Source organism: Populus trichocarpa, chromosome 4, assembly GCF_000002775.5.
Source record: "Populus trichocarpa isolate Nisqually-1 chromosome 4, P.trichocarpa_v4.1, whole genome shotgun sequence".
NCBI classification, from domain to species: Eukaryota; Viridiplantae; Streptophyta; class Magnoliopsida; order Malpighiales; family Salicaceae; genus Populus; species Populus trichocarpa.
Window position 1 is genome coordinate 18,317,031 of NC_037288.2, and position 18,942 is coordinate 18,335,972.

Consider the following 18,942-nt stretch of genomic DNA (forward strand, 5'->3'; position numbering starts at 1 on the left):
CCTTAGGCATCTTCACCTCACTTTTCCTAAGTTGATAAATTTTTTTAAAGGGCGCTTTCAATCTAGAAACAATAATCTAATCAAAACCCAATCATTTGAAAGGTTAACGCTATGCATCTTCCGCTGGATCTTTCCAAACCAAGATTAATCCTGAGGTGGGCAAGTGCATAATCCTTCAAAAAGAATCATGTGCCTCTTCCGATATTTCTCAGCCACAAACGACTTTTGGATCATTCTTTATTTGTCCACCCAAAAGAAAAACAGAGCATTTTTTCTTCCTAAAAATAAAAAAAAAAAGTGTTAAAGGAAAACCATGAAATAAAAATAATGTTATCCATCCTAAAACATCTAATCCGATTACGTTTCTTTTTTTTTAACAATTTAAATATATAATGGCTGGCGTAATGTGAAGTTCATCGATTCGGTTCTTCCTGTTTGTAATATGTACCATTAATTTGATGGTTTATTTTATATGAATATTCAAAGATAAATAACAACATTAAACATGAAAATCCGATTTTTTTTTAAAAAAACATGGACGTTTTTCTCGCCAGTTATTTGGAAGGGGAGAGGTCCCTCCCGAGCCGTGTTTCACAGGCTGGTGATAGCGGGCCCGATGTAGCAGTGACTGTTAATCCTTATCTGCCCCAAATTTACGTTGATCCAAGCCTCGAAACAAACTTGTGAAAGCACAGTTTTGTTTCGACCGGAAACTTCCCTCCCCCAATAAATGTCGTTCGCATTGTTTTGATATGCATATGATATCAGCACAAAAACGTGTTCTGACTTCTGACTCTAGGGTTCTTGCACAAATCACTAATACAGGTTCTTTGAAGGCACCAGTTTCGAAGTCTCTACTAGGAGTACAATACACTTCGGCTTCAGTCAAAGCCTCATATTACACGTTTTTATGTGAATTCTCAATGGTTGGACTTTTCGAAGTACATGAAACTGCTGGTTAATGTTTTTACGGTTTTGCTTAACGCGTTTTTTAAGGTACCGTGCATGACCGGTAACTAGTGCATTTGACATCCGACGTGGGATCCTTTTGCGTTCAAATCTTCCATGCCGAACCTGGTGACTGGTGCGGGTTTTTGGGCTCGTCATTTGGATAGGTTGGGTCGTTTTGCTTCCTGGGCTGGGTAGTTCACTCTCTTGAGTATATATTGGGCCTCTAATGTAAAATCAAATCTCAAGGAATCGAACAATTTCTATTCACTTGAGCCCAATTGTTTATCATACAGTTTTCTATTGAGGGGGCAATTTAGCTGTATAATTAACAATCTCTGGTTGTTTGCTAGCAGCTTCGATTTTCATTGAGCATGAGAATCAGAGATAGATTGCTATGGCAATGGGCTCCAAAACCAGCATGACCACCATTTGAGTTTGTGTTATCAACTCCCTCCTTGGATGCACGTTTCCTTTAATTATTGTTTTTCAGATTGCATTCGCACGTATTTTGTTTACAGATGAGATGTTCTCCTGGCATGGCCCATTACACTGAACAACACTTTGGGAACATGTTGGGTATAACGTCACGTGCACAGGTTCTGTCCTTTCGAAAGTTGACGGCTTGATCCTGGCACGAATGAACTTTCCCTTGAGAAATTTCCACGAAACATCCAATTGCATCACAGGTCACATCTAATCTTGCAAAGTTAACAGTGATATGACATGCAAATATAACTCAGCATTAAGCCATTAGCATGTTAAATCATATCGAGAAACATCCTATCTCAAAACCTGTCAATAATGAGAATGATTGTAGGGAAAAATACTGCCTCGAGCCTCTCATTCCGTGGAGAAAGGAGTGAAGTTATGTAAGCACACACTAGGTTAGCAGGCAACCAAACTTTTAAGTTGTGAAATAAGACTTCAATAAATAATATGATCACAGGTGCAAAAGTCAAGATTTGAAGTTTGTATAACAGTTTTATGGTCTGCAAAATACAATCATAGACAGAACCCAACATGGCGAGCTTGAAAAGCTTTTATTTTGCGGATAAATCGCAATCCTACTCCTGCAAACAGCACAACGAAACCACCAAATGCTTGGCAGAGCAGACACTTCCATGAGAAGATATTTGAGGATGCTGAAAGTGCTGCCCAACCCTCAATAATCTGCAAACCACAGTTTTTTCTCCTAAGCGACACTGACAAGCTATAAAAGAATAGCAGTAGTTAGCAATCACCCTTCTTATTCTGCCCTGGACTGGCCAGCACGGGATGACAAGATGATGCCAACAATAAGGCCATACAGCGCCAACGCTTCAGCAAAGATGAGGATAAGGATCATTCCAACAAAAAGTTTAGGCTGTTGAGCATTAGCTCTGTGAAAAAAACAGCAAAACGTATCAGAATGGATTGTGAATCAAATGATTATTCTCCCTAAACAGCAATCTTGCAAGTACAAGAGATATTACACAAGAACAGAAAATTTGCCTGTGCAAGTACCATGCAGTCTCATCCAAGAATTCTCATGGTCTTAAATTTACAGAAAAACATCCAGACATTGTAAGGTTTGCGCAGCAAAACTAGACAACAAATCTCAAAGATTTAAGAACCACTGCATCATATCAAGGAGATAAAAGTTGCACCCAGATCATAAGTTAAAAAACTGAAGAACAGGACAGCACCCCAGCTACAAAACTAAATAACAATGTACCACGCTTGTCAAAAATAAATACAGGTTGAGACACATTAACCATACCAACACTTTATTAGCTAACAACAGAAATCAAACGCTGTAGCATATCTTCTAGACAAAAAACATGGCTAACATACCTGACACCGGCATCACCAACAATGCCAATGGCCATCCCAGCAGAAAGCCCCGCAAGGCCACAAGCAAGACCAGACGAGAGATGTGCATACCCATCAAAAAGGTAGTAAGACTTGGCCTTTGGGTTAATTCCAGTACTAATAATAACCGCAATAATCAACCCATAAATACCCAACACACCAGCCATAACAACTGGAACAATCGACTTCATCACCAACTCAGGCCTCATCACTCCCATCGACGCCACACCAACTCCACTCTTAGCTGTTCCATACGCTGCTCCCATACCTATACAAACACCAAAACCCCAATATTTACAACAAACAAACACAACGCATGGATAGGTTCAAAAGTTCCCCAGATCTAAGTAATTAGTCAAAAATCTAATATTGATCAAACAAAATGGTTTTGTAATATAAAGCTTATCGAATCAAAATTTAAATCAAGCACGTCTTTTCCAGGGTCATTAAAAAATATTAAAATTAATAGCACTTATTAATTACGGATAAACAACCGCTAATCTTCAAATTTAACGAATAATTGCAACTGATATAATATCAAACTAAAATTAAATCACTTGAGACTCGTAAAATTGCATCAAGATCGATCTGATAATCATAAGCCTAGCAATTCAATTTCTCGGGAACCGATCAAGGACATGAAAATTAAAGCAAATAAATAACGAAATAATTAAAAAATAGAATAGAAACAGAAGGAAGATATGCAATTGTTTACATGAGAAGACGAGGGCAGCAGCGGCGCCAAGGAAGCCGAAGAACGGAGCAGTTTCGTCACCGCTGAAAGTAGACATGATTGATCACTGAATCTGAGACGGTGTCTTTAGATCTGAACTGAACAGAGATTCTTGGAGTTGAAAATTTCTTGGATCTCTCTGTTCTGTGCTTTGCTAGAGAAAAAAACGAGCGAGAGGAAGGCAATAAATGAATAAAAAAGTATATAAAATGTCGGCGTTTTAAATCCAAAGCCCAATCTGATATATTGGATTGGGTTTTCTATACAAAAATAAATAGTCTTGGGCTTTTAATGGTGTAGAATGGGCCGATTTTGGTGGGTCCATTAAAGAAAATGGGCGTAACTACAAATTAGTCCCCATCATTTGTTTAAGTTTAAATTAAATCCAAAAATTTGAAATACTTGAAAGATAGCAATCCAATAATTTAGAAAGTGTTTGTTACTGAGGTGTGTTGTACTTTTTAAAAATATTGAATTTTTTAAAATTAATTATTCTGAGTGTTTTTGGATCATTTTGATGTGCTAATATCAAAAATAAATTTAAAAAAATAAAAAAATATTATTTTAATACATTTCCAAGTGAGAAACATTTTAAAAAACAATCGCTAGTACAACATCAAACACTACCTTAAAAACTAATCGCTACCTATTTTAATGCATTTATACATTTGTTTTACCCAAAAATGATCCAGCAAACAAGTTTTGATTAATTGCCTGCATGAACCAATGCTGAAGTTTTTGTTTTTTGTTTTTTTTACATGAATAGGTACTGCTAGTTGCTATATATTCTTATGCTTTAAGGTGTTTAACAGGCAAGTGGGATTTGATCAGTTAATGTGTTTGTTTGAAGCTGGTTATAAGAGTGAAGCAGAAGCAGGGGAGGCACTTGCTGATGCTATAAAAACCGGACTTGTCAAGAGGGAGGGAGGATCTTTTTTTTTGTTACCACCAAGGTTTACTTTAAACATAGATGTTTTCCTAGCCCATTTCTTGGAAGAAAAAAAAAGGATCTGTGGTTCAAGAGCACATATGCAATTTCTTGTTGGCTAACATCTCATTTCATGTTGTGTTGACAACAATTGCTGTCTTTTCCTCGCTTTGAACATGTGCGCAGCTATGGAATTCAGACCATGGACATGCTGTTGAGGCGTGCAGGGATAGTTCAAAGAAGCTTCAGCTTGATTACCTTGATCTCTACCTTATTCACTTCCCCGTAGCCACAAAGCATATCGGTGCTTATAACACTCTGTTTTATTGTTACTACTTCATATATCCATACAAATCAGTCTATATTTCCTTGAGACAATGACAGTAGGTTTTTATGATGAAAATATGAATGCCAAAGATTTTGTCTTGAATACTGAATTTGGAAGGAAATGGATGAAACTCTAAATGTAGACTCTAGTTTTAGTCGTCCTTATTGAGAATAGTTTATAGGATCATCTATTCAATAAAGAAAAGAAAAAGGAACGACATCCATTACATGATAAAGAGGGGATAAATCTTAGACTTTTAGAGTACTTAGAGAGTAAACTACATGACCCACAAAATATTACTGCAGAATGCAGATGCAAAGAGAACATATGCTGTGTTTTCCATTTAGCTCTCTTCTTGTACGCCCCATTTACAATTTCTTACTGCAGTCATGAGTCAATGAAATTAGCACCAGGAGGAAAATCTTGTGTTTAGGTGATTAGCAGTTTGACAAACTGGGCCAGAGCAAGAATCTCGTGCTCCGAAACTTCTTACTGTGTTTGCATGCACACAGGAGTTGGTTCGACTGGCAGTGCAATGGATGAGGATGGAGTGCTGGACATTGACACAATCATATCCATGGAAACCACCTAGCAGGCCATGGAAGATCTGGTTTCCATGGTCTTAGTTCGTAGCATTGGAATCAGGTGAGTTGACACAGCCTAAAAGGCTAACCTATGGATACAATTCATCAAAAAAAAAAATATATATAAGAAAATATTCTTCTGTGGTGCTTTTCATCAACAGTCTTATCATCTCACTTTTTGTTTTTTTGATCAGGGTCTGGCAGAAAAATATAAGCATCAAAGATCGGGAGACTTGAAGGAAAATCATGGTGTTTTCGACTTTGAATTATCCAGAGAGGATATGGACCTGCTGAAAGAGCTGGACAGAAGCTAAAGGACCAACCTACCTGCCAAGTTCTGGGGGATAAATTTGTCTGCTTAATCATGTCCATGATTATATCCTTCGAAAACGTTCCCTTGTGTCCTGCTCAGAATAATAGAGACGGATATTTTCCTTACTGTACTTGGTTTTGTGAAATTGTGGTTGACAATCGTGGTCAAGGGTTGATTCATAGCATATATTTACATGACCTCTTCCTTTACAGCCTGCTTGATTCACTTCATGAGTGGTTCTATCAAATTATAGTCAAGCAACAATTTGAATGAACAGATCAGGAAATCACATTGCTCAATTTTTTAGTCCTTGCACCATCGAATTGGACGAGATGTCAGCAGCTTACAGGAAAAACACAATCAAATAGAATTCAATCGCTTCTGTGAGGATATCTAGGCATCCCATAAACACTCACCAAAACCCCGTCTTTCAAGTGATACAAAACTCATCAATCAAACTAATTTGATTCTCTAGGAAAAATTTCTCATCACATGTCAAGAATTTGTGGTAGCCATGATGGCAACTGCATGCAACAATGGGAAACGTGTTCTTTGAAATTTCAACATACAAATGGAATAATTGCAACACGGTTGCTTGGATAATTGTCAAATTTCTGAAGATACCACCTATGTGTTTCTGCAGCTGCAAATATCAGATTTGACACCTGCATCCAACACATTACACAAACTTTCAGCTCTCGTAGAACATAAGGAAAGCCACAATGAGGGAAAAAAGAGAGACATCTCGTGAATGTAAAGAGGAAGATACCACAAATCCGAAAAGCAACCAAATGGTGAGGTCTGCCCCTCCACTACCAAAAACTACGCCAGCATATATAACCTGTATCATTAGCATAAACATGAAGTGTGAGCCCTCTGCACCTCAATTTCACTCAATTACTGTGTGTAAATCATGAATGAGAGAGAGAGAGAGAGAGAGAACGTACAATCTCTGCCAAATAGTGTGGAGTTGAAACAATCTCGAACCAATCACCATGGGGTATTACATATTCATCAACCTTTCCCACATGTTCCCTTAGTGAGCCCTAATTAACCATCATGATAGTGAAGGTGAGAATGTATGCTAGTCTCTTAATTTTGCAACAACGTGGTCTCCCTTCTCCTCAAAAAAAAAAAAAAAAAAAACAGTAAAGATAGCTGGACACTGATGGGTGCCTGGTAGACTGATATCACCCAATTTATGATGATATTTGAAACAAGTTGATTTGATAAACAGGATTATAAGAAACAGAGAATAGAGTTCAGGACCTGCACATGCAGACACAATGTTTCTATTAACTCATTCTCATGGCTGACTGTAAAGTCAGATGGTCTTAAGACCAGTCAAACAGTGCATCAAGTCAAATGAGTTCCACAGTGCATCAATAGAGATAAGTGGTAGAACATTCAGGAAACTAACATGTTTCATCGTACAACTAGACTTGTTCACAGGTACAATACCAATATCCAAAGCTCCTTGGCCGTTTGGTTTGGATTTGCAACTCAAACCACTCAACCACGTTTCAAGCTTTGGAATCACCACGACAACAGCAACACACACTACCAATAACTGAATCACATATCCCATACGAACATCAGAAGGGAAGTGACCCCCACCTGAAAACATATAGTTGTCTGACCTCATTTCACGGAAGATCATCTGATTTCCACAAACTTCCTTTTGGTAGCAGTAACTACCAACCTATCAGAATTAAGCTTCTATGGAATCAATTAGTTACACATGTTTACAAGGTAATATTTCTTGAATAGATGAGTTGTAAATATTCCAACTTTCCCATCCAAAGCAAGGAGAAGTATCCTGTCCAGTGTCCACTATAACTTCGTTCATTTTTAATTAACTTATAGCTATTAACCACCAGTTTAGAACCTCACCCTGGTCATAATATAGCTACAGGCATAACGTTTTTGACAAATTCTGCCAGAAAAATAAGCAATTAATTTGCTTTCCTTCTTTTTTTTTCAAGAGAAGTGATATTGCCATCTGACCAGTGACTGATAATGAAACAGTGATACTCACAAGAATTGCATGGCAACGATGCTGATGAATCCAACCACAAAGAAATATAGCTGCACCAATCCATTGGCACCATCCAAGCTTCGAAAAAGGATTAACAAAGTCCCACCAATCAAATTCAATGGCTTGCATTGAGCTTCTGTCTTTAACAATGAACTCCGTCACTTCACTTGTGCCAAATTTGAATACATTAGGCGCACAAGTACAGCAGAGTGTCAGGGGCATTGCTGTGTAGAAACTAAGCTCAAAAGGAAAATATAAACCAATACAACATTTTAGACATTGTGTGTGCATGTCATGGGCAGAAAGGCTGCAGCAAAAGAAATGGATCAGAGGGCTTCAAGAAACTCACAATAGACCAGTAAGATAGCCGAAAATGTGCATCCGAGCTGAGGGGCTGTATTTAAATACATATAACGTCTCAAAAAGACGCCTCAAGACTTGAACTTCCATTAACAGGAGCAGAAACACAGAAAGCCAAACCCTGAATTTATTCTCTGAATTAATCAACTGTGATCGATGAAATGAAAAGGTGTTTGAACGTCCTGCCAAGTAGCTGCCTAAATCAGAGTAGAAAAACGGCTCAGAAACAATCGGTGCCATTCTATGTGCATAAATCCATGTTGCAATAAGCAAGAGAGTAGTCCACACCACAGCCACCACATAGAAATGAGAAAAGAATCTTTGAGGAACAGTGAATTTCTGCAAACCAAAAAACAGTAAATTAAAAACTTGGATGAATCAATTTCCAACCAGTCATTACAAACCTCGATAATCTACAAGCTATCATTAAATTCAATCCACGTTCATCTTAAAATGGGTTTCTGTATTATTTTTCAGTGCATTAGAAGGGGAAAACATGCAACGTAGACGACATAAACAGTAATTATCTTTATATTACCAGTAAAACGTAAGAAAACGACCCGACCAAACTAAACCCGACAAATCTATCTCACAGAGGTTAAACAAATCATAGAATTCAAGGAAACAGGAAAATCTCAGAACTTACGTGATGAGATGATGATTTCATGATCTTTCCTCTCCTTGCAAACCCCAAAACAAGTCCATGAAATGAACCCAGCCAGGAACACGGCAGTGAAGCTATGAGTATAGGCAGTGTCCCAGCAATCCAAGCTGCTCTCAACAACTCCACAAGCCCAAGTTCCATTTTTTAACAGAAACCCAGATTACAGAACTCAGCTTTACGAGTTGTGAACCATTAATCTGACCAAAACAGAGAATCGGTAGTTAAATCGGGAGTCTAAGGAATCACGTTGTTCAAGAGAAATTGATGCGGGACTGACATGGTAGTAATAGCACTCGTCCATGACCTATTCACGAGGACCGTCCAAAGTCATTTATAATATTTATTGGTTCTAGCTTTAGATCCTTTCCGAAATCATTTTCAAGGTAATTTCAACCGTTTGATTCTATAAAAAAAAATCTATAAGATATATATATTTTTTAGAAAAAATCTATAAAATTTGCATTTCTTTATTATATTAAATTTAATAAAAAACCATTTGAGAAGAGTTTGTAAGGGAAAAAAAAAGAGTTGAAGCTATGCAATTCATGGTTCGATACTCTTACTCCAATATTTTATTGTAGAAATTAAAATACTGTTATTAAAAAAAATTATTTCAATAATATAAAAAAAATTAGGAAATTATATTTAAATACATGTGATTTTATTTTTCAACCGTACAAGTCGTATATTTTTTTTCTTACCAGCTTAATATCATAGGCAAATCATGATTGTAAAATCTTCAAATATTCAATACCATATATTATAAATAATAAATATTTATAATATTTTAATATTGTTCTATAGTGTAATGATTTTACTAAGATTTTATTTGTTTTTATGTTTTAAAAGTGTTTTTAAAAAATTAAATTTTATTAATTTTTTATTTTAAATTAATTTTGTTTTGTGTTTTCAGATTATTTTGATGTTAAAAATAATCTTTTTAAAATAAAAAAAATAATATTATTTTAAAATAAAAATATTTTAAAAAATAACTATTATTATTCTCTTAAAATTATTTACATAACACCGCTATTTGAATGAGCAAACCGTACTAGAGATGTCATGAAACTCTACATTAGGTTTTTTTTTTTATGTACAACTCTAAACTCAAAACTTCATGGTTTGTTATTTTTGTAGTATCAGTTCTTACACAACACTTGAAAATTAAACATGGCTTGTGTTTTAAGGTAAATTAATGGATGTTCAAATTTAATTTGATTTTTTTAAAATTTTATTTAAAATAATATTATTTTAAATTATATCATGACAAATTTCATAATTTTATTTAAAATAATATTAAAACTATCATAAAATATGACAATATTATTAGATAATGGACCGTGATTTAGAATTATTTTCGAGTTTGAAAGCATAAAATTACGACATGGTAAGATGCAAGCCGGGATTAAGATATCCAGGATAATTCCTTTTTAAATACTTGTGATTTACATTTTGTTACATTTGATATTATTATTATTATTATTATTATTATTTTTATTAATTATGAAACAATATTCACTTCAATAAGAACGTAATTGGAAGCAAGTTGCCGTGAGCTGATAAAAAAAAGTGAATACATTATTGGCGTTTTATCCTCTGAACTGTACTGAAACGACATAAAGCAAACGCTAAAAACGACAGTTTTTGCCGTGAGAGCGCGAGAGAAACCCGTGGTCATCTCTCGGTTCTCTAAAATTCACCACATTAACCCCATCGGCCATCTCCCTCCCCCCCTCCCTCTATCTCAAGCCAGACAGGAAACTCTCTCTTCAAAATCTATGTAACTTCTTCGATAACATAAATCAGTAAGTTCAAAAATTTATTCTTTGATCTGTGTCTCCCTTTAACGTCATCATTCATTCTAATTTCTATGAGGTTTCGTATGCTGTATGTTCCTGATCTTGACATTCATCTCTGGCTTAAAAACCCTATTTTTATAGTAAGATTTTTTCAAATTTGAACTTGTCCATAGAAAAGTTTGTTACTTTACTTAAATTAAGTTACTTTTTTTTGCTTAGATTAATAATGGGTTGTGTTAGATTTTGAGTTATTCTTTTCAGCTGCTAAAGCCATTGAGGTTTGTTTGCTCGAATCAGGTATGTTTGAAGCTTGATGTTTTTCTCCTATTCGAGGGCTATCTTTTTTTTTTTTTTTAGTGATAGGTCTAAGGTTTCCGGCGAAGGAAGTTTTTTAATTAAGAAAATCATTGTAAGATGAGTGCGGAGATTACATGGGTTTTGTGTTTATTTCTCGTAAGGAGGAACTGCAAGTGTTTGATGTTTTCTTTCGAGTGTCAAGAGTTCGACGTTGATCAAGTCACTGCTTGTTATTGTTAGATTGCTGTTTACTAATGTAGGATCTTTGTGGTAAGAATGGCTGTTGCTCGTCTGTTTGTGGATATTGCAGAAAATACGGTTTACACTATACACCCTGAACTTTTTATCTCAATGCTGCATTGAGCTGGAGAATAGGCTACTTGTAGTTGTTCTTGTGATGTTTTGAAATGCTTAGCAGTCTAGGTGGAACTGGATTTATGGTGGCACTTTTATCTTTGATACTTGATTTGTATGTGTGTCCTTGTGTGTAGGGTTGGATAATGCTTGATTTATTTGTATTTTTTTTTCACTTATCTAAAGCTAACTGCTTTCAAAGCTTATTGTTAGTTTCTTTCGTCTTTTTGAAGAAGCCTTGTGATGTTTTACTTTTTGGCATTTCTTTGTTACTTTGGTGCGGTCCTTTCTTCTTTTTTTCTCAGTGCCATTTGTAGAAGACTTGAGATCTTACTTTTGGTTTTATTTTTTTCCAAAATAGGAGATATATTCTCTTCCTGGAAGCTTAGTGGATGCCCAAACTGAACATTCAACAGTGAGTGGTAGGTTGAGACTGATTCCTGCTTAACTGATATTTAAGTGGGTTCAAGATGGAGGATGGCGGGCAACATCAAAATGGAAGGTATAAGATAGACTATTACAAGACAGCTCACCCTCACCCTCCGGTAAGAAGATATTTGCCTCAGATCCATGTAGATTTTTCTGATTGTTTTGCCAAGAAATTTCAGATGAATATAAGCTTAAGACATAATGTAATTTTCAGTGGAATATGATGCCTCGAAATCAAGTGAAGGAGCAAACTAATGCCTTAGTGATGAATAAGAAGATAATGACCATCCTCATTGAGAGGGATGATGCCATTCGAGAACGCAATTTGGCATTTGCTGAAAAGAAGGAAGCCTTGGCTGCACGAGATGAAGCAATCCAGCAGCGAGAGAAGGCCCTTGCTGAACGGGATAAAGCCTTGATGGAGCGAGACAATGCTCTAGCAGCGATTCAATACCGGGAAAATGCAATGAACTATCCTTTGAGTGGTGGAAGCCAAAGAGGTTCAAAGCGCATACCCCATCCAGTTTACCACTCAAGTGACATGTCCGAAGCTCTTGACTCGGGGGAAATGCACGTCACCAATGCCTTGCCTATATCATCTGTTCCTGCTGAAAATGCGAAGTCACGCCAGACAAAGCGATCAAAGGAAAATAAGGCAGTTGGATTGAAGGCAGCCAAGTCACCATGGAAGGGGAATAGAGTGAGCGAGGATCTGAATAAGCAAGGTGCTTCTGATGGGAAGAAAATTAAGGTTGAGTGGGACAGTCAGGATGTGGGCTTAAACCTCATCAATTTTGATGAGACCACCATGACAGCACCCGTTTGTTCATGCACTGGAGTTCCCAGGCAATGCTACAAATGGGGTAGTGGTGGGTGGCAGTCAGCCTGTTGCACAACCACCATGTCATCATATCCACTACCACAGCTGCCAAATAAGCGACGTGCCCGAGTTGGTGGCCGGAAGATGAGCGGTAATGTCTTCACAAGATTGCTTAGTCGGCTGGCAGCAGAAGGTCATGATCTTTCTATCCCTCTTGATCTCAAGGATTACTGGGCTAGACATGGAACAAATCGCTATATCACCATTAAGTAGATGTTTTTCTTCTGTAGCCCCTATTTGATCTTAAATTTATCATGTTCTTCTTTGTACTGCGAACTGCCTTGTATCAGAACATGTACCTTTTTTTATAGAAAGGTTGTTTCCTCTTTTCACACAGTAGGCTGCTGTAATCCATATCAATAGATTCGTCCCGTTTAAGGGGACTTGTAAGGTGCTGGCCCTTGTCTAGGACTGCATTCTATATAGCCGTGTTCATTGCTATGATCCAAGGGCAATCTTCAGAGCATGGGCCCCTGCAGCCTTACATGAAGACCACTCTGGCTTCTCTCTTCAACCTTTTCCTTTTTTTTAAAAAAAAGACAGCCTTGCTGCTATCTTTTGCAGTAATGAAGCTTTTTCACTGAAAAGAAAAAAAAACGTGTTCTAAAGTACCAAGTTGCCGAAATTAAATGGTAATGCACTAATATACAAGTGGTTTTGAGCTGATGCTATAGGATACAGTGAAAAATGCTTTCGAGAATTTGATGATTTATTCATAAAATGGTATTTCTGCGTGGCTCGATCTTTTGGTGGAAAAGAAAGCTGAAATTACAAGTAAAAGGTGCGAAAAGTGTTTGGAAATATGTTAATGGTTGTTTTGTTTTTTAAAAAAATTTACTTGTATGTATATTAAAATAATATATTTTTTAATTTTTAAAAATTATTTTTAACATCACATGAAAATAATCTGAAAATATATAAAAAAATAATTTGAAGTAAAGAAAAAATAATATTTTTTTAAAAAAATACTTTTAAAATATAAAAATAAAAGGAGATATGTAAACTTTTGTTAACTTTATACTTTTTTTATATGGTGGACTTTGGGCTGAAAATAATGAATAAATCAAGAACTTTTATTCGGTGCAAGATTTAACAAGGCTGTTCTTCTGGGCTTGGCCCATGTTATGCCAGACATCACAGTTACTGTTACAAACTCGCCCATTGGGCCTCTAGATCCTTTTGTCTTAGGAAACCCCTCTTGTTTCTCCAAAGTTTAACGTTCGCGAATGCATGCCTCATCCTGCTTCGGTGACCTTTGCCTCGTAATTCTTGAATTTTGATTACATTGAAGATTGTTCATATTAGTAATAAAATTCATCACATAATATCTATTCAAACATGGTACTTGACCAGCGCTTTCTTATGGGCTAGATATTTTTTTAAATAATATATATATATCAACTTCGAGCAAAGTATTATATTGGAAATTTAAAGCATGAGATTCACGAACGACATTATATATATATATATATATATATATATATATATATATATATATATATATATATATATATATATATATATATAGGAAGATCATCAGATCATGCATGTCTCTAATGTCGAGAACTGAAAGAGAGACAAACAAGTGAGTTCCTGCTGAAACAGTCAAAAAGTTGACTTTTGGTATAACTTAGAAATACAAAGAGCGGCGAGAACTTAAAGAACTCCATCTTGTTCGAAATCGGAGCGAGATCAAAGTCTCCATGAGAGATGGTCCTCTCTAATGTCGTTCAAGGCAGGAACAAGAAGTTTTGCGTATCAAGTTGTATGATGAGTTTTGCTTGACTACGAATCTTAAAATTACCACCGATTATAATTTTTCTTAAGTACATCAAATCTATACAAAGAATAAACTTTTTGTTAAGTTAGGGTGTATAATAAACAGGTTTTGAGACGTGAATATTATTATTTATAATATATTAATTGTCTTTACTATATTTGTTGTATAGTTAAAGTAATATACATTTATAATATAATAAAGTCTTGAAACTTAAAAAAAAAAATTATAATTTTTTAAGAATTTCTATTTTATTTCTGATAAATATAAATAAAGAGTTTGTATAGAAAAATAAAGAGAGAAAAAGATTGTTTTCTAAATTGATTTTTGTTAGTACCAAATTAATATTTATAAGAAAAATAATATATTTTTAGATCAATGTGTCTATAGAATTGAAAATGCAATATTTCAGATAAATTAACTGAATAATTTGATATGAGGTATCATGTCTAATTAATTAATTCTAAAAAATACAAAATTATTTATTTTACATAATGCTAAATGCCCGAGTGTCATCATCTGTATATATAAATTTTGGCTTTCCCTTTAAATCTTCCCTCAAACATCCAAATCAATTGATTTGGTGTCCCTCATATTATAAGTTATAATAAAATCTCTTACCTTTTCAATGTGAGATAAAATTCTATTTGTTTATGTACCTAATAAGCAAGTTATTATAACACTTTTGATGGATCAACATGTTTTATTTTTATCTAGGTCCTCATTTAAAGGAACTAGAGGCAGGATAATAATCCAACATCATTTGGCTCAGCCAAGTGCTGAATCCAAACATATATGGGTCTGATAATCTCAAGATCCAGCATCCTTAGACTCAGCTAAACGTTGATCCCAAGTATATATGAGTCTGTCAATTTTCCAGACCCAACATTCTTCGGCCCAGTTAAATGCTGAGCCCAAGCATATACGGGTTTGGCGACCTATCAGATCCATCATAATTGGGCCCAGCTAAACGATGAGCTCATATATATATGTGTGTGTGTGTGTGTGTGTGTGTGTGTGTGTGTGTGTGTGTGTGTGTTTGGTGAATTGCTAAACCCAGCATCCTTGAGCTCATTTAAAAGCTAAGACCATGAATATATGGGTAAGACGAGCTATCAGACCTAGCATCTTTAGGTTCGACCAAGTATTGAGCTCACACTTAAATGGGTTTGACGAGCTGCTAGACCCAACATATTGGGTTCAGCCAAGCACTAAGCCCCCATATAAATGGATCTGGCGAGCTACCACACCCATTACCCTTGGGCTTAGCTAAGTGCTAAGTTTAAGTACATATAGCTTTGGAAATCTTGTCAGACTCTATTTTGAACAACGAGATATTTTCTCTCTAATGAGTCAGATATATTTTCTATCTTTTACACCTAAGGGTTTTTAATGTTATTGGAGGAAGATGAACTTTTAGTCATTTCCTCCATCAAAAGGTAAGAACGATGGGTTATAAAGACCCATTAGATTCTAAAAAAAAAAAGGGTTCTCAATCTTTATTCTCAATTACATATTTATTTTCAGAATCTCTCTCTAAAATATCATTACTTTTCCATGAAAAAGATACTTATATAAGCATTGGAGAGTCCTCAAATTCAACAAAATGGATCTTTTGCAAGTATCAGACACTAACCACCAGCCATCTTGGCTAAGAAGAATGGATCAGATTGCTAGAACCAAAAGATTAACTAATCATTCAAGACATAAGCCTTGCTATTAAGTTACTCGGATTTTTCGGGACCTCATCAATGACGTTGTTTGTGGGAACTTGATAAAAAAAAGTTATTGATTGTTCTTCGAGAACTGGTTTATTGACATTCATAATCACTACAAAAGGTAGGTATTCAAAACACTCTTGGAATGGGAATGTCAATGACCTTCCTACAGTTGTTGGCATATCCATTCTATCAAAGCTTTGACAACTCTTCAATAAAGAGTAGGAAAGACTATGCAACAACTTGATCGCTTTGAATTAGATTATGATTTCTTCTATTTGTTATGGGCTTAATAAGACGAGCAATTTTAGACCGAGTGTTTGCCAACTCTACAAATGTTGTTGGAGCCTCAAGATTTTGGAAAGATTTCAACAAATACAAGTGAAATGTTGGTTCAAACCATAAAATATGTGAAGTCTGTTTGTCAACCACCCAGAAGATATCTACTAAATAAACTCTATTCTCTCCTCCCTTAAAATTGAGACCATGATCTCAACAGAAATGTCATCAAATTGATTGTACCTCAAAGAGTAATAAAAATATATCATGGTCAATTACTAGAAATGTAAGTTTCTTATATATGAATTAAATTATTCAAATTAATGTTGTTTTTCTTTTTTTATGTGATATCCAGGGCAACAACCACATAACCTTCCAAGGATAAGATGGATTCAGTCTTCCTAATACGATTGCATAATTTACCTTGAAATGGATTAACTTGGTCTTCTTAGTATGATTGTAAAATTTACCTTAGAAAGGATTAACATGGTCTTTCTAGTACGATTGCATATTTCTTCAATGATAGGATTGACACAACATCTTTCCAGGGCAATAACCCCGTAACCTTTCAAGGATTGGATGAACTCAGTCTCCCTAGTGCGATTGCATAGTTTACCTTAGGATGGATCAACTTGGTCTCCCTAGTGCAATTGCATAATTTAACTTGGAAGGGATTGATAAGGTCTTCATAGTTCGATTACATATTTCCTCAATGATAGGATTGATATGACATCTTTCTAGGGTAACATCCTTGTAACCTTCTAAGGATATGATGAACTCAGTCTCCCTAGTGCAATTGCACAGTTTACCTTGAAATGGATTAACTTGGTCTCCCTAATGAAATTTCACAATTTAACTTGGAAAGGATTTATAAGGTCTCCCTGGTGCGATTACATATTTCTCCAATGATAGGATGGACACGACATCTTTCCAAAGCAACAACCCCATAATATTTCAAGGATGGGATGGACCCGATCTCTCTTGTACGATTGCATAATTTACCTTGGAAATGATCAACTTGGTCTCTCTAGTGCGATTACATGTTTCTCCAACTATGGGATAGACGACCACAACAACGATGCTTTGCCTAAAGACAACAACACATGTAACAACCCCAAATTTAATTACATGATATTCCATATACACGTAATATATTATCGTTAAAAGTACATGATTTTAAAAAACAAATTAGCAAAGTTTCCTCTAATTATTTTATCACCAAATCATCAACTCAACCAATTTTCACAACCTGCAAATAAAGACTTCAACATTTCCCATCATCTAGTACTTTCACCAATTTAGTGTCCCATTTTTCAAGACTTCAACATTCTTAATATCATCTGAAAATTAATTTTTAGCATTCTTAATTTATAGTTTAATTAAAAAAACATCCATTATAGACCCTTAAAGGATATTTTTATTATTAAAATAATTATATATGATTTAAACACAATTCATGGCATATTCTATCTAAAGATTTATAGCAAATTTATTGCAAAACATAATTTAAATCATTCAAGTTTCAAACTAATTTACATTACATTATTCATAATAATTTCTAACATTCTAAAATAAGCATAAAATATAACATCTTGGGACATGTTTAAATATAAAATGACCTAATAATTTGTTACATTGTAAAATTTAATACAAATGTAAAATTCCTAAAACAAATTGTGAACCAATGTGTTGCTGCGAGGTACCTGAAACCTGTGCTCTGCTAGTCGTCTTCTACTGTTGAATGGTACCCGTGATCCCACCTCCCAACTCATAGAAAAAAAAAGGTTCAAAGCTTGGGAAAACACCCTTATCCTCATTTTCTTCCTCTCCTCCAAGAACCCCTTAACCAAAATTTTCAAGGATTTAAACCTTGAATCAACCAATTTTTCTTGTTCAAATCTCTTTCTAACACACTTTGATTTCTTAATATATCTTTATTTTGTGTTTTTATGATGGATTTACTAAAGTGTTCTTAAAAAACACTATTCATGCTTATATATTTACTCTTATGGTCCCATGTTTCTTTTATTTGCACATGAAACCCCACCATTTTCTTATAGTTTGATTAGTGTTATTAGTTTTTCACTCTTTCAATTTCATCTTTACATTTAATTAAGCTTCCTTAATTAAAAATCTATTCATTTATATTAAATGAGTAAATCTTTCTATAACTTTCACAACTTAAGGTAGTCAACCAAAGACATATATTCGTACCACAAGATTTTTTATATATAAAAAACAGGATTTACAACACCAATCTCCACTTTTTGCCTAGAGGCTTTTTAACAATCCACTACAGATTCATCTTAACTAGTAGGAATATACACGAAACTAGGATTTCTTCTTCGTTCCTAGCAAGGGGCAAATCTTTCCTAAATCTTGATTAAAGTTAGATAAAGTTCAAATTTGATAAATGTTTTTCTGAGTGTGGACTTTGAACCTATATAAATTTTCAACAAGTTTCCTAAGGGTTTTTGGACCCTGCATGGAATTTTTAATATGGTCATTGGACCCACACTGACTATTTAGGGAATTCCTCTAACTTTTTTCCAAGTACGAGCGTTGAATCCGTATGAAATTTCGGAGTTCTTTCTAAAGGTCTTGAACCCCACATGGAACATTTACTATAGGTGTTAGATCCATACACACGCGTAAAAAA

General features: G+C 35.0%; 3 protein-coding genes and 1 pseudogene across 5 annotated transcripts; 2 read left to right on the top strand and 2 right to left on the bottom strand.

Annotated features, from left to right (window-relative positions):
• Positions 1–1,853: 1,853 nt before the first annotated feature.
• On the bottom strand, positions 1,854–3,723 carry LOC7453604 (V-type proton ATPase subunit c1). Its single transcript, XM_002306106.4, has 3 exons — positions 3,518–3,723; positions 2,785–3,070; positions 1,854–2,330 (listed from the first exon to the last, which is right to left on the bottom strand). Exons 1-3 carry the CDS (start codon positions 3,591–3,593, stop codon positions 2,198–2,200), a joined length of 495 nt encoding a protein of 164 aa, XP_002306142.1. The 5' UTR covers positions 3,594–3,723; the 3' UTR covers positions 1,854–2,197.
• A 646-nt stretch (positions 3,724–4,369) lies between these two features.
• LOC18097888 (NADP-dependent D-sorbitol-6-phosphate dehydrogenase-like) lies at positions 4,370–5,737 on the top strand (annotated as a pseudogene).
• Positions 5,738–5,952: 215 nt separating this feature from the next.
• On the bottom strand, positions 5,953–9,075 carry LOC7477843 (polyprenol reductase 2). Of its 2 annotated transcripts, none has more exons than XM_024599055.2 (6): positions 8,733–9,075; positions 8,076–8,425; positions 7,727–7,892; positions 6,636–6,734; positions 6,458–6,529; positions 5,953–6,353 (listed from the first exon to the last, which is right to left on the bottom strand). In XM_024599055.2, exons 1-6 carry the CDS (start codon positions 8,889–8,891, stop codon positions 6,249–6,251), a joined length of 951 nt encoding a protein of 316 aa, XP_024454823.2. In that variant the 5' UTR covers positions 8,892–9,075; the 3' UTR covers positions 5,953–6,248. The 2 variants fall into 2 exon arrangements, with proteins under 2 accessions (XP_024454823.2, XP_002306143.4); XM_002306107.4 differs by having other exon boundaries at positions 7,727–7,961; positions 8,733–9,074.
• A 1,298-nt stretch (positions 9,076–10,373) lies between these two features.
• LOC7453606 (protein BASIC PENTACYSTEINE4) lies at positions 10,374–12,845 on the top strand. Of its 2 annotated transcripts, XM_002305431.4 has the most exons (4): positions 10,412–10,555; positions 10,811–10,846; positions 11,562–11,745; positions 11,844–12,845. In XM_002305431.4, exons 3-4 carry the CDS (start codon positions 11,671–11,673, stop codon positions 12,720–12,722), a joined length of 954 nt encoding a protein of 317 aa, XP_002305467.1. In that variant the 5' UTR covers positions 10,412–10,555; positions 10,811–10,846; positions 11,562–11,670; the 3' UTR covers positions 12,723–12,845. The 2 variants fall into 2 exon arrangements, with proteins under 2 accessions (XP_024456017.1, XP_002305467.1); XM_024600249.2 differs by lacking the exon at positions 10,811–10,846 and having other exon boundaries at positions 10,374–10,555.
• Positions 12,846–18,942: the final 6,097 nt, after the last annotated feature.